The sequence below is a fragment of the Branchiostoma floridae genome, chromosome 13, assembly GCF_000003815.2.
Source record: "Branchiostoma floridae strain S238N-H82 chromosome 13, Bfl_VNyyK, whole genome shotgun sequence".
NCBI lineage: Eukaryota > Metazoa > Chordata > Leptocardii > Amphioxiformes > Branchiostomatidae > Branchiostoma > Branchiostoma floridae.
Genome location: NC_049991.1, coordinates 288,626 through 305,300, shown reverse-complemented (window position 1 = coordinate 305,300; position 16,675 = coordinate 288,626). Strand labels below are relative to the sequence as shown.

Sequence of the window (16,675 nt, the reverse complement as noted above, 5' to 3'; positions counted from 1 at the left end):
TCAACTAGTACATGGTACGCAAATTGTAGGTAAAATTAGCCATCGGGGAACGTCTTACGATGAAAAATAGAGTAGAAATGGATCTTGAAAATGATTGTGCACAAGTTCTTCATAGTCATACTTTTTTGCCCCAAAGCAGGCTTTACTATGGCCATTTATTCTATTGATGGCAATAATCAATAAATTTCAACCATGTTCTGATGGTTTTAGTTTTCTTTGATATTATTGATGTTAGCAATAGGACAATACAGTCTGGTATTCAACAGCTATGTCTACATTTCGTTGGTCAAAGAAGAAAAAAAATATCTGTACAGCTTCAATCACAGTTATATGGATGTATACAAGATCTAAACTTGTTTTTGATGAGTTCACTGTAAAATGTACGATGACAAAAGCCATGCGCATCCACCTAGAACTGTTGTTGGAGAATGAACCCCTCAATTAAATCTGTCCGGATTGGCAGCTTGTACTCTTTAGTACAAAAATTTACTTTGTATGCCTACATAGGGGTTACCCTCCAAATAGCACCGCAAGGGGCAACGTAGGGGGGGAGTTGAGGTCCCGGGTTAGGGCAGGCGAGTCTCCTGCCTGGAACGGAAAGACTCAACGGCTAAGGAGCAAACCTGGAGTGATGCACAATAAAGAGGCATACATGTACCAGGTTTGCAAAACATTAACAAAGAAACATTCAAATTGAACTGCCACACATGTGAAACCTACCCATCCTCATTACCGATGGCCACAAACTGTCCATCCTCCCTCCAGGCAATCTCTGTCGCAGGAGGCAGTTTGTGCTGGGACAGAGAGAACATTGACATTTGTAAGGCATACATGGGAAATACCATTTTTCACAGGGTTTCCAGTTCTGACATTTAAATCTTGTTAATAAATCTGGATAATCTTATAACTTAGTACAGATAAGGCTAGGTTACCTTAGCTTATACCAGGAAATAACCTTCATGTGTATGTATAGCCAGGGTTTATAAAATGGGGTATTGGGATATCAATTACAATGTATGACTTTTGTGTTCCCAAGACCTACCCACAAACCAAATATCATTGCAATCTATCCAAAACTTCTTGTTATGCAGAAAAATATCTGGAAAGTTAACACATGCAAATGAGGCAGAATCATTAGCTTTGCCAGAATGGCAAGGTTATGTTTTAGGCTTGTACGTCTGTGTGTGTGTGAACAGCATAACTCGAGAAGCCTTGGATGGATCCTGATGATATTTGGTAGGTGGGTCGGGAAAATGAAGGTCAAGTTCGATAAAGGGCCCCCTAGCGGCTTGCTAATGTACTGCAGCAGAATCTTAACTTTTGATATCTTGTGTTCTAGACATGCTGTAGCCCTTGGGGCAGAGACAAAGTGTTATGAGTGTGGGCCCCTAGCAGCTTTTTTGGAACTGCAGGCACCGGTTTCCTTTCAAACTTTGGACGAGAGTAGCTCGACAACGTGTTGATGGATCATCATGATTTTTGGTATCTAGATAGAATGAGTGATGACTAACATAATGGGATACTAATTATGTAAATCAAAAGCTAATTTACAAAATGAATGAGGAAAGTTAAAAAATCCACTGCATTCTATGATAGGACTTTCAAACTTGTCACATATGTAGCTGGGAAGGAGAGAAATGTCGATAGATATCAATTATGCAAATGATGGCCTCATTTGCATAATTAATTAGAAAATATAAAAGTGTTGACGGATCATCATATCTTTTGGTATCTGTATCTGTATCTCTATCTATATAGCCGGTATAACCGCCGTTCGGCGTAACACACCAGCTTCGCAGGCACGCGGCGCGGCAGCAGCTGTTTATATTACACTGAACGACCCGTCACACCTAACTTCTGCACATCTATCTGCAAGCGTTCTTTAAAACTACCCAAGAGTACAAGTACACAAGTATACAAAACGTGACAGATGGTGTTCCACAAGTGCTAGCAAAATGTCCTGTCATTGAATTAAAGGCACGCAGTGCAATTTTTAGAGCATTAGAATTGGAAGTATTTTGGGGGAGACAATCGGCACGATATTGAATTCACCAAGCTAGCACATTTGTATCATTTTGTACTTTCAGTGATTAAAATGATGCAAAAATATGCCGCAAACGGACTCCTTTGATTTACTGCATCCCTCAATAAATTAGCACAGGATAGAGTCACTAACATTTTCCCATCAGTAATTTTCAACACGTGAGGTCATCCAGCGAATTGAATCTTATTCATGCGTTCACAAATCAAAACCTGATTCGAACAAGTGAAAATAATTGCACTGGGTGCCTTTAAATAACAGTCATGGAATGTTCTATGAAATACATGGGAACCACATGTATGTGGGACAATGCATGGCAAAATTTCAGTTCTCACTACTTCGATGATAGATGACGTTTACTGACCTTGATTTGATTGGTAGTTTTAATGATGTCAGAGATACAGACAGCTAGTTGCTGAGTCTTGTTGAAAGAGTGTTGGTAGATCTCACCATCACCTCCACAGCTGTACAGTGCCAGGTTTGTGCTGACTCCTGCAACATTGATAGTCATCATCTAAACACTCACATCGCTTCCGAAATTAATGTCATCAGGTTGGTAGAATATAGGATATGGGAGAGTTCTTTGGATAAGAAGGTCAACCCCAGTGATGAACTGGGACGAGGGGGGATACAAGCTTAGCCACGTTTGGGATTTTTTTCTCGCCACAAAAGCGCCACCTATATCAGCTACATATAGCAGCGAGAAGCAGAACTCAAGTTAGAAGCTCTGAGCAGGGAGGGTCTTTTTAGCGAATGCCCACAAACGCCCACTCTAGAGAAGTCCGCGCTGCACGGATCTCATTTTTTTTGCTTGGAATATGTCCACGTTGTGCTCCCATGTATTAATCCTGAGTTTCAAGTCAATCCATTGACCCGAAGTGACATAAATCAAAGTTTTCGATTCTCGATGGTCTTTTTAGCGAACGCCCAGCAAAATGTCTTTTTAGCGAATGCCCACTATATCCACAAAAATATCGGCTGTCGCGCAACGACACCTAAACCTACCGCCACAAACATGTTCAAGATTGTGCCCCATTGATGTGTACGGAGTTTCCGTGCTTTACAAGCATTTTAAGTCCCTGTCTTTGGTCAAAATGTACGGCGACGATACTACCATACTTTAACTATAGCAATTCAAAATGGCGGGCACTAGTCATGTGACCTCCTTGCGGGACTGTTCTATAAGTATCGCGGGAGGGACTGTTGTAGCATACCTTCTCAAACAACCATTTTAGAGTGAATTCTGAACAAGATTTTCATTTCATAGTGCTATCATCTGACTAATATTTACAATGTGGTCATTTTTTCTGTGCTATTATTACCCAGGTTTGAGGAACTTAGTGCAAATATGGATATTGATTCACCTCAGTGCCCAATTAATGTACAAAAGGCTCAGACACATTAGTGTTATAAACCTGAATAGGGGCAGGTAACCAATACTAGAAAAACATAGCTATTTATTATTAACAATACTATTTACATTATAATAATAACTCTTCACCAAACTGGACTTTTCTTATCTTTATTTATCACAGAAACATTGTTACAATGAGGATTTGATTAGATGAGTATCTGTTACAGTGTGTACAAACTTATTTCAAATACAAAAATGTATTTCGTTTCACTTCCTAAATATTTTTAAAGTATTGGAAGAAGTTGACACATAAACAATATTAATTGCATTATTTATGTGCAGTAAAATGTGACCACATGCTATCAATAGCCTAATAAAATGTTGGAACATGGCACAAGCGGGCTCCTCTTCTGGAAATGGAAAGGAAATGTTTTATAACATTTAGTTATGACGTAGAAAATTTCAATTGTAAAATGTACCTTTATTAACATTTACAAACAAATTGTTTTTCTCTTCTTAATAAATGACAACAATACAGGTAAGTAAGGTGTGTTTCCTTTTATAACAGGCCAGGTAAGACGCCGTACAGGTAAGTAAGGTGTGTTTCCTTTTATAGCAGACAAGGTAAGACACCGTACAGGTGAGTAAGGTGTGTTTCCTTGACTACAGACTAGGTAAGACACCGTACAGGTGAGTAACGTGTATTTCCTCTGATTACAGACCAGGTAAGACACCATACAGGTGAGTAACGTGTCTTTCCTTTGATAACAGGCCAGGTAAGACACCATACAGGTAAGTAAGGTGTGTTTCTTTTTATAACAGACCAGACACCGTGCATGTGAGTAACGTGTATTTCCTTTGATTACAGACCAGGTAAGACACCATACAGGTGAGTAACGTGTATTTCCTTTCATTGCAGACCAGGTAAGACACCGCACAGGTGAGTAAGGTGTGTTTCCTTTGTCTATAGACCAGATAGGGTATTACACAGGTGAGTAAGGCGTCTTTCCTTTGCCTATATACCATATAGGCCATTATACAGGTGAGTAAGGCGTCTTTCCTTTGCCTATAGACCAGATAGGGTATTGTGCAGGTGAGTAAAGCAACTTTCCTTTGCCTGTAGACCAGATAGGGTATTATACAGGTAAGTTAGGTGTCTTTCCTTCGCCTATATACCAGATGGGGCATTATACAGGTAAGCAAGGTGTCTTTCCCTTGCCTATATACCAGATAGGCCATTATACAGGTGAATAAGGTGTCTTTCCTTTGCCTATAGACCAGATAGGCCATTAAACATGTGAGTAAGGTGTCTTTCCTTTGCCTATAGACCAGATAGGCCATTATACAGGTAAGTAAGATGTCTTTACTTTGCCTATAGACCAGACGGGGTATTATACAGGTGAGTAAAGCAACTTTCCTTTGCCTATATACTACCATATAGGCCATTATATAGGTGAGGAAAGCGTCTTTCCTTTGCCTATAGACCAGATAGGTATTAAACAGGTGAGTAAAGCAACTTACTTACCTGTGTAATGCCCCATCTGGTCTATAGGCAAAGGAAAGACGCCTTACTCATCTGTGCGGTGTCTTACCTGGTCTGTAATCAAAGGAAATACACGTTACTCACCTGTACGGTGTCTTACCTGGTCTGTAATCAAAGGAAATACACGTTACTCACCTGTACGGTGTCTTACCTAGTCTGTAGTCAAGGAAACACACCTTACTCACCTGTACGTTGTCTTACCTGGTCTGGAATCAAAGGAAATACACTTTACTCACCTGTACGGTGTCTTACCTAGTCTGTAGTCAAGGAAACACACCTTACTCACCTGTACGGTGTCTTACCTTGTCTGTCATGAAAGGAAATACACGTTACTCACCTGTACGGTGTCTTACCTGGTCTGTAATCAAAGGAAATACACCTTACTCACATGTACGGTGTCTTACCTGGCCTGTAGTCAAGGAAACACACGTTACTCACCTGCACGGCGTCTTACCTGGTCTGTTATAAAAGGAAACACACCTTACTTACCTGTATGATGTCTTACCTGGCCTGTAGTCAAGGAAACACACCTTACTGACCTGTACGGTGTCTTACCTGGTCTGTAATCAAAGGAAATACACGTTACTTACCTGTACGGTGTCTTACCTAGTCTGTAGTCAAGGAAACACACCTTACTCACCTGTACGGTGTCTTACCTGGTCTGTAATCAAAGGAAATACACGTTACTCACCTGTACGGTGTCTTACCTGGTCTGTAATGAAAGGAAATACACGTTGCTCACCTGTAAGGTGTCTTACCTAGTCTGTAGTCAAGGAAACACACCTTACTCACCTGTACGGTGTCTTACCTGGTCTGCTATAAAAGGAAACACACCTTACCTACCTGTACGGCGTCTTACCTGGCCTGTTATAAAAGGAAACACACCTTACTTACCTGTATTGTTGTCATTTATTAAGAAGAGAAAAAAACAATTGGTTTGTAAATGTTGATAAAGGTACATTTTACAATTGAAATTTTCTACGTCATAACTAAATGTTATAAAACATTTCCTTTCTGTACTCAGAAGGGGAGCCCGCTTGTGCCATGTTCCAACATTTTATTAGGCTATTGATAGCATGTGGTCACATTTTACTGCACATAAATAATGCAATTAATATTGTTTATGTGTCAACTTCTTCCAATACTTAAAAATATAAAAATATAAAAATATTTAGGAAGTGAAACGTACGCGTAATACATTTTTGTATTTGAAATAAGTTTGTACACACTGTAACAGATACTCATCAAATCAAATCCTCATTGTAACAATGTTTCTGTGATAAATAAAGATAAGAAAAGTCCAGTTTGGTGCAGAGTTATTATTATAATGTAAATAGTATTGTTAATAATAAATAGCTATGTTTTTCTAGTATTGGTTACCTGCCCCTATTCAGGTTTATAACACTAATGTGTCTGAGCCTTTTGTACATTAATTGGGCACTGAGGTGAATCAATATCCAAATTTGCACTAAGTTCCTCAAACCTGGGTAATAATAGCACAGAAAAATGACCACATTGTAAATATTAGTCAGATGATAGCACTATGAAATGAAAATCTTGTTCAGAATTCACTCTAAAATGGTTGTATGAGAAGCTATGCTACAACAGTCCCTCCCGCGATACTCATAGAACAGTCCCGCAAGGAGGTCACATGACTAGTGCCCGCCATTTTGAATTGCTATAGTTAAAGTATGGTAGTATCGTCGTCGTACATTTTGACCAAAAACAGGGACTTAAAATGCTTGTAAAGCACGGAAACTCCGTACACATCAATGGGACACCATCTTGAACATGTTTGTGGCGGTAGGTTTAGGTGTCATTGCGCGACGGTCGATATTTTTGTGGATATAGTGGGCATTCGCTAAAAAGACATTTTGCTGGGCGTTCGCTAAAAAGACCATCGAGAATGGAAAACTTTGATTTATGTCACTTCGGGTCAATGGATTGACTTGAGACTCAGGATTAATACATGGGAGCACAACGTGGACATATTCCAAGCCAAAAAAATGAGATCCGTCCAGCGCGGACTTCTCTAGAGTGGGCGTTTGTGGGCATTCGCTAAAAAGACCATGCGCTCTGAGCAAGATGTCTGATAGACATTGAAACATAAGCAAATAAAGTACCCACTGGTTGTGTAAAGAAAAGAATTCTCCCATATACTCACATCTAAATTTCCCATCTAATTAGGACAGTGCACAGAATACATGTACCTGTAAAATATTCAGGTACATATTCAGTCCTATACTAGTAAACACATGGTGTGCCTGTACCTGTATCTGAACAGATATTTCATCAAACTTGGTTAGGCACAGTAAGGGACCCTAGACAATACCTAAACCAGTGTACCGGTACATATATGTAGCATTTCCTACATCTTATTAACTATAGGTACACAGCTCTTACTACTACATCTAATTCATCTCCCAATTTTTGATCTCAAGAAATGTTTACATTTCATGTAAAGGTTGTAGATGTCATTGCTAACAGAACTGTTATAAAGGAACATTTACTTCACACTAATGTAGCAGCTGGAGCAGTGAATAGTCCACTGACAAAAGTATCAGACTCAAAATTCTTTTTTCTGTTCCTTGTAATATTTGCATGTGGTTAGTAACTTTTTCTACAGCTTGGAAAAAAAAAAACTTATGCATACAGTCAAACCTGTCTATAGCGGCCACTCAAGGGACTGGTCAAAATTGGCCACTATAGAGAGGTGGCCACTATAGAGAATATGCTAATTAATTGACCACAAGCAATAAGTTACACATAGTTTGAGTACCCACTGATCTTTATTCACATAATACAGTACTATACATGTACTGCAATGATTTTTACACTACCGGGGTATATGTATTAAGAAAACAAAAGCTATAAAAAGTTTTAAATGTTCTACAGTTGATATTGTCTGAAGAGACCGGTATCGTCATATTTCTTTGATCTTTCGTCTTGTATCCTTTGATACTTCGCCGTCCGTGTGTTCCCGCTCGCGTTCACACGTCAGATTCACCCATTATGCTAATGTGGTGCTCACAAGAAAAGTCTTGTCATTTTAAACTTATCTCTTAATAAATGTAAGAATAAAATCCACCATAGTCTGAAGTTCATATCATTTTGTCTTTGTAACAATTTATTTAGAAAGTTTTTGTGATGTAAATTAACCTAAGCGATAGTGTATTAGAACGTAACTTTAACACAATTTACCTCCGTAATATTGGTGTCGTCTATTGACCTTATATGACCTTGTTTGTCAGCGGGTATGGGTAGCGCCAGTTTACGAAGTTTTGTTTTGAAAATAAATCAAAGAGGTTTTAAATCTGGCGTAGGGTGACGATACGGACGCTGTATGTGGCCGAACGCGTGCCGAAACATAGATCAGCGGTCCGCATGGCCGTAATCGGCAGTGTTTTTGTACCTGCGGGACCGGAAATCGTGTGGCCGTGGCAGCGTTGGACAGGTGGCCGCTAAGCCTATTTCTTAATCATTACGAATCCAAGGGACCGACAAAAAGTGGCCACTATGGGCAGGTGGCCGGTATGCAAAGGTGGCCGCTAATACAGGTTTGACTGTATTGCTAAAAGCCTTAGGCTAAAACATAATTTGTTATTATGATGCCGAGTCTTTTTTTGGCTTATAGAATTTTTCGCAAAATTGCTGGTGGGTAGTTTGAGTATTGAAGGCCATGTTGATTTGCATAATATGGATGACATCCTCTGGGAACCCCAAACTAATGCAAGCAATGCAAGTGAAAGAGTGATTGAGACGTGACGCATTCTTTTTTGTACTTAAGTACAAGTATAATGATTAGTGCACTGACTGGTGCAATGGCAGTTTTTTGTCTTGCATTCGGTCATGAGTTCGATCCCAGGCCAAGTCATACCAGAGACTTAAAAAATGGTACATGCTGCTTTCTCTGCTCAGCATTCAGCACTAATGAGGAAGAGTATGGGTGTTAAACACACATCATTACCAGCGAACTGGCCCCCTGCTATAGTGGCTTGCACAAATGTGTGGACCAAGGGCTACAGAAATGGAGATGAGTGCCACCCCTGAGCATCTAATGCAGATTGATGAGCAACCTTTTTTGATAATTTGTATTATTTGACTACATGTATAAAAGCACTCTTTACCTTTAATGATGGCAACAACAAGCATTTGTTGAATTTGATTGAAATTTTATTTTTAAAAATTGGCCAAAAAAGTTGCCTTTATCATGAAACCTAGATGGTCAGAAAGTTTGAACATATGAAATGCACAGAGTATGATATACCAAACACAATACACAATTTTCCTTTTTACTCTTTCACATCTACTTTGACTTTGGAATTGACTTTGGAATCAACTTTGGCATTCTATGACAGGAGTATCTATTTCCAATACATTTTTGTTTAGTTTATGGTATACATTGTATTATTTGCCCATTTTACAGCAGCTTTGTGTAATTTACAGTGGTCAAAATTTGTGTGATAGGATGATGTCATATCATCAAACAAACATGGCCTACTGCACCCTGTTACTGACTGGTATGGAGACTACCTGACACTGCAGCAGCTGGTCCCCAGGACAGGGAGTACACAGTCTTCTTGTGACTGGTACTGGACATGGTGGCATGTCTGCAATGAGACAGTCATCAAGTATTATCTTCAACAAGTACATTTCAGCACAGCCACAGACACTTTTGTTATAAATGACCATTGTTGTTATAAATGACCAATGTTGTTATAAATGACCATTGTTGTTATAAATGACCAATGTTGTTATAAATGACCAATGTTGTTATAAATGACCAATGTTGTTATAAATGACCAATGTCAACAACAGAGTACATTAAACAATGTAGAGAGGATGATACATTACTGCAATCTTTAACTTTGAAAAATAAGTCATGAATCATTCATCTATTCTAAAATAGGAAAAGTGCAGCAATGGGATATACAAATAGATTCAAAGTTATACCAAAAATCAGTTGGTATAGTCTAGTCATTATAATTCTGGTCAACCCCAGCCTATCCATGAGCGCAGGAAACCTACTTGGTGTGCAGCACATCGTACAGTCCCACTGAACCATCATCTGTGCCAAAAGCCAGAGTGCCTTCCTTTGTTGGATGCCAGGACAACTACAGGTACAGGAGAGGTCAACATCAGAAAAATGCACCTTTGTTTTCATTTGAGCTTGGTGTCTTCAATGGAACTCTTCTTGCCTAAAGAAAAATATGGCTATAAAAGGGCTTTTCAGGGCACTTTCCCTGGATCTCTTACTACAATGTATTTATATTTCATACCACAAGTATGGTGAAATATATTGTATTCGTAATGTTTCATCTTTCTTCTTCATCTTCTTTCTTCTGTCAAATCTTCAAAGCAATTCATTCTGTCATTCCTGGACCAAATGACTTGAAAATTGGCACAAGGGTAGAGTGGGCCAATACCTAAGGTGATTTTTTCATTTTTTCATATCTGCCTTTGAAATGATTTTATTGTGTTTTTTGGCAATTTTTGACCAAAGCTGTTTTGGCCCCCTGAACCCTGGTATTACAGCCAAATCCTTAGTCACGTTTGGGATAGTGTTTTTGCCGCAAAAGCGCCACCTACATCGGCTACATATAGCGGTGAGAAGCAGAACTCCAGTTAGAAGCTCTGAGGAAGACGTCTGACAGACATCAAAACATCAGCAGGTGAGATAAACTGGTTGTGTAAGAGAAAATTCCTATGTCCTAAGTCCCTTCATACCTCTTCCACATACTGTAAACAATATATGAAAGTGATGTGAGAGATCTCAGGAAACTAAAGCACTTCCATCTACAGTACCAGCATGGTAAAAAGTAACGTAATTACGAAAATTCGAAAACGTAAACACGGCGTAATTACGATCGTGTACACGTTTACGGTGAACACCAGATTACGGTGCCGCTAGCTCATTAACGCTAATGAGGTCGATAATGAGCAGCGTGTCCTCGCCGTAAGAACTGATTAGCGCCTTGATTTTACGACAGCGTGAATAGTAAAAATGCTGTAAAATCAACCTAAGGCAGCCTTCCGCTGGTGCAGTCTTTCGGGTTGCTAGCGGGCTTAGTACGTTCTCATTTGTATAAAATTCTTATTTTGGGGGGTAGAAAAGGCAATCTGCAACACAACTTTTATACTCTGAAGTGAAAAACACAGGTTGGATTTATTCGATTGTGCAATCCATCCGAAGTTTTCTGCATTCAAAGCCACGCACTTTATAGGTCGTTGACCCCGAAAGACGCAGCCTGCGTGGATAGGTCGTTGACCCCCAAATACACAAGGTGCGTGGATATTTGCGCGGCGCCTCTAGGAGGGAGCAGTAGTAAACTTTATACTTGCTCTTCTGAAAAGCTTGAGACAAAAAGAGGTGGGGAATGATTGCAATTCAATTCATGCAAAAGTTCATTGTACGGATCAAGACAAGCCGGTTTGACAAAACATATCATATTCTATAGCAGATAAATAACACATTTACCGAGATCGAGATCTATTCTTGTCTTTGACTTTGTCTTGCACTTGTCGACAAAGACTGAAATTTTTGTTTTGTCTTCAACCATCCCTTGTAATCAGCTGCGAAAACTAGCACGCTGACGGGAAACACGCCCGTGTCGTTTTCCGAGAGCAGAAGCAGTCCTGGGTTACTTTCACATTTACTAACTTAAACAAGCCACAACACTAAATAGGCATCACAATTTTTTTATGTTGGAAATAGATTTGACAAAAATTGACCAAAAGTGGGCATTCAATGTTTCGGCATACCCGTGTCGGCCAACTGAACGCGAGGTAAAAAAAGTTGACTTACACCGAGCGCCGGCCTTACGTCTAAACAAACACACATGTAGCAACACAGCTTTTCTTTACAATTCTTCAAATTGCAATTGATATAGCCAAAGATTTGATTAAAATTTGAGCGTTGTAACAAATGATAGCCAGAAATCGGAGAATCGTCTGGGATCTGGATAAAACTAAACTAGAGATTATGATATGAGATTTGATGCATCCAGCGCGAAACAGCAGCTCCGAGATGGCCACTACAAGTCAAATATACACTTTCCCACGGTGTGTCGTCTTGATTACATTGAAAGCAGATCGCGGCCTTTTGAAGATCGTGCTGCCCGCGCCGGACAATCTGAAACTTTGCCGAACGCAAATTCAATCATTTTTGACAGCCAATCAGCGAAGAGGAAAACTGATAGCAAAAATAAGTTGAAACTTGTCGCGTATAAAGTAAAACGAGGTTCTGTCACTGGCGTTTGAAGAACCCTGAAATATGGCTCACAAAAGACGTGTTGTTTGTGTATAAAAAATAAATGAGAGACTTTGAGTTTCAAACCTAAAATCGATAAAACGGATAATACAAAACGATTTATTTATTTCAGTAACCAGAACCTGGCACAAAAAATTAAATCCTAATGCATTTGTAAATGTACATTTTTGTATAAGTCCAAATTTGATTTCTTTTACAGTTTTTAGTTTCTCCGGAAATGTCAGACAGCTAGTGCTGTCAAAATTGATTGATTTTGTCGCCGGCGCCCGGCACATATGATACTAGATCAAAGGACCGCCGCCCTGTACAACTTGGATGTAGGGAACTTCTGACGTTCTGTACTGGGATTCCCACGATTTAGGGGACGTTCTAATAGTAGCAGATGGGGACAATTATATCAAGAAATGTCAAATTAACTTTTTTTTTCAAAAGATATGTAATTTGGCTAGCTTCCTTTGAATATGTAAGAACATTTAACAACCGTTATGGAATATTTAAGTTGGCATTTTGTTTATTTCAATGAACTTTAGAATCACCCGATGTGTGACGTTTCCCCCTATTATAATAGACTGGTCCAATACTAGTTACCGGCTACGCTCACTTATCGGAGTTTTTGCAGCCGGACGACGCAAGTTTTCGGTGCTAAATTTGGTGTAGCATTGTGATGAAAGTCTTGGTCGGGTATTTTGAGACGTTTTTTTTTTTTTAATTTTAGAGAGACGGAAACACCATCACAAAAGATGGAGTTTTGTAAATCGAGGCGTAAATTTTCATTCAAACTGTACCTGACTCAAGTATGACCAAGGACTTTGGCACAAAGCAATATCACCGACTGAAGGACGGGGGACGGAGTGATCATGATGTATTCCCACTACAAATAGATCGCTACGTGCTAAGTTCTCAAGGAGTATTAAATAGATCTGTGGACTATTTCAGGCATGTATGGTTCGCATTAATGGACTACTTGTACGTATAAATTGACTACACATAATGCTTGTAATATGAATACATATAGGATAATGTGTCTGGTCTAGGGCTGGGTACCGGTACAGAAAATTCAGGTCCAGGTCCGGTTCAGGTCCAGATGATCAGGTCCAGGTCCGGACCTGAACCTGGACCTGATTCAGTATGACTCATACCAATGGTCCATTTCACTACAAAGAAATCTGTTTGGTGGAGTATTAGACTTACACTGGCGTTTTAAAATCCTACAACGCTAACTGCACCTGTACAATTGGCTGTAAAACTTGGTAGAAATTAATGTAAACTCTACTCTACTTCACTCTTGTTATTTTCTTCCACCTGCAAGCGCCAACATCCGGTCTACCGAATTTTTTCAGGTCCGGTTTTTCTGGACCGGTCCAATAAGAAAAACCGGTTTTGTACCGGTGTGGCAGCGATTTCGCCCCCCCGTAATCTCGCCCCCCCGGGGGCGAAATCACTAGCGATCTCGCCCCCCCGGGGCGAAATCACTAGCGATCTCGCCCTCCCCGGCTAGTGATCTCGCCCCCCTACCTCGCCCCCCTTTAGCGATTTCGCCCCCCCCAAAAAAACGGGTTTACATGACATTTTAGAAGTTGATTGGTATAAACAAGGAGGTTAAAGAATCACAGGAGAGAGCTCAGTCATTAACACCCCACTGTGGGCTATTGTTCAGACCCTCCGGGCCCATTGTTTCCGCTATCCGGCGGCGCGTCTCTGATGACCATCATGGCCGCGGGGTTTCCCGCCATTTCTGATGAGCCCGGACGTGTCAGCCAATCACATGAGCCCAGCCATGACGTCATGCACCGCGATCCCGGCCGAGGACGACCGAGGGTTGCCGAACTGTGAGCGAGATGAGCGCAGTTTCCGCAGATTTCCTTATTTGGGAAGCGAAGGTGACGTGTGCAAACAGTACTGTTGTGGAGAGACCAAGATGGCGATCATGTCGATACTTGTTTCGGCGCTGTGCGACCAAGTTGAGTGAATTTACAGGCATTTTTGTCGCTGTATCCCCGATTTTTTTGTCTCAGAATTATGAACAATATTCTCTGCTTCATGTGTCTATTAAAAAATTATTACGCTTGCCCCGCAAAAGAGACTTTTTTTCAACGATAGTAGTGGGCTTGGGTGTGCCAAATAAGTATTTGTTGTTGCTGTTTGCGATCGATTTTTGCTGTTCGTGATGCATGAATTTTGTACTCTGAGGGCTCCGTGGATGTTCATGGCAATGATGGGAAGCAAGATGATATTTCCGAGGAAATTTATTTTGTCGGTATTGAGGGAATTTTTGCCTCACGAGGAACGCATTTTTTTTACACAGATGGCTTGATATCTTAATTTGACAGACTTGAAAATAAAGTTGCATAGCGTTTCTCAAGCTTCTTACAAATACTATGAAATAGCTCCGTGTGTCCTGGGCTATGAAAGCCGACCCAGCGTTCTTCTACACCGCGTGACTTGTTGTTACACACATTTCTATGGCCCGTGGGGAACTATGCTCGCACTTGCCTCAGGCAAAGTATCGTCACTATTGATATCTGTTTCCTTAGTAAAAGTAGCGCTGTATTTAATGAGAATCATCCTCAAAATCGCTGAAATCCCGGCCCCAAATCGATGTTCCTGGACGAGTGATGTTGAAACTGACTCGTAAACAAAGGCCCACGCTAGCCTGGCGAGATGCAGATTGGGGCAATTAGCACTTCGATGTGATTCACACTCGCGGCAAACATGGAACAATAGGAACGCTCTCCTCTCTTTCTTTAACCTCCTTGGTATAAATCACAAAATGCAGTTTCAGAATGATATAAGTACACGAGTTTGATACATAACTCCATTCATAGTATCAATATTAACGTAATTACATGGTAATAAGATAGTTGAACTTGTTTCAGACAAGGAGGGTTGGGTCCCTTGTATTCCCATTATTGCATATACCTGAGTCTTGACATAAGATGTATTTCATTGTACTCACCTGTCCTCAAGCAGCCTATATATCTCCAATATGAAGTCTCTACCATGAAGTGACCACAAAATAACTATGTAATGTCTTTATTAATTATGCAAATATTAGGTATTAATTAGAATAACGCACATTTTGCCCAAAATAGTTACTCAAGCAACTGGATATGGTTTTGAAACGGTCAGACCATATCCAGTTGCTTGAGTAACTATTTTTGGCGTATCTTATTACCTGGATGTCTAACCTACATCGACGCAACGCACATTTTGATATATGCACCTGGCCAAGGGATATCTTCACCTCCAACATGACTGTTTTTTCTAGTATTTAGGAACTGATGCATTTACCCGTGTTTCTTAAAAATGGTACTTTACCAGTGTTTGTGTAGCATTTAGCAACAGCTATATCAACTTGCGCGTAGATAGTGTTTATAATGAGAAACTATTATTCACGTGTGTTTTTGTAAGTGCTTTGGAAATGCTTCCAGCCCAAGAAAGAAAACCCTGTGACAAATTGAAAACATATAGCTGACGTATTCCGTGCCATAGACGGTGTTGATTTATACGTTCGCAGTAGCCCTGTTTTTTTGCCCCCTCAGCTGCAAAAATTTTTTTTTTTCATTTCAATGTTATGTTTGCCCCGAACAATAGAGTATCGACTTTGGAGGTATGACATCTTACGGTACGGTAATAAGGTGACATATAGGTACCAGGTAACACACCATATACATTACTCCCCAGGTGCGGTATAGTACCGGGTAGGGCACCTGTAATATGTAGTAACCAGCTGCTTTGGGGGGGGGGGGGCGAAAACGCTAAAGGGGGGCGAAAACGCTAGTGATCTCGCCCCCCGGGGGGGCGAGATCACAGGGGGGGCGAGATCGCTGTCACACCGGTACGCTGTACCGATACCCAGCCCTAGTCTGGTCATAAGTTACTATTTCTAGATAAATTGACCATTAATTAGATGGCATTAGCTACTTTTCTAGGTTACGAATTTAGGTTTTCGTCGGCCGCCCTTTTCCTTGAAACACTGCTGCTCGTCGAGGGTGGAACTCGGCATTAAGACCTACCTGTTCTCTACTACCTGTTCTCTTGGGTCGGAACATCGCCATCGGACGTTCCTGGTCGTCGGGCAGTCGACCTACCTGTTCCTGGCGGAGCTCTTGGGACGGAACATCGCTGACGGCGGCTCCTGGTCGCCGGACAGTCGACCGACGAAATCAATACAGGGCATACTTTTATCCTTATGTGTTTTTAATGTTGTTGTTAATCGTATTGTGTCTGTGTATCTGTTCAAAGTTTTGTTGACGTAACTAACATTATATGTACTTCTACTATGTAGTTAGCTAGGATAAATTAAAGGGATTGGGTTTCCATCCGTTGGCTTCCTCGGCCCACTGCTGATCGTCGAGGGTGCAGCTCCGCCAACAAGACCTACCTGTTCCTGGCGGAGATCTTGAGACGGAACATCGCTGACGGCGGCTCCTGGTCGTCAGACAGTCGACCAACGAAATCAATACA

General features: G+C 40.6%; 1 protein-coding gene across 1 annotated transcript in view; it reads right to left on the bottom strand.

Annotated features, from left to right (window-relative positions):
• LOC118429281 (gem-associated protein 5-like) overlaps positions 1–16,266 on the bottom strand; it is a 40,198-nt gene extending 23,932 nt beyond the window's left edge. The window contains exons 1-5 of the mRNA XM_035839761.1: positions 16,225–16,266; positions 9,967–10,052; positions 9,472–9,548; positions 2,406–2,533; positions 721–794 (exon numbers count right to left, since the gene is read on the bottom strand). Coding sequence (XP_035695654.1) covers positions 721–794; positions 2,406–2,533; positions 9,472–9,548; positions 9,967–10,052; positions 16,225–16,266 — 407 coding nt within the window. The remainder of the gene's footprint in view (positions 1–720; positions 795–2,405; positions 2,534–9,471; positions 9,549–9,966; positions 10,053–16,224) is intronic.
• Between the last annotated feature and the right edge of the window lie 409 nt (positions 16,267–16,675).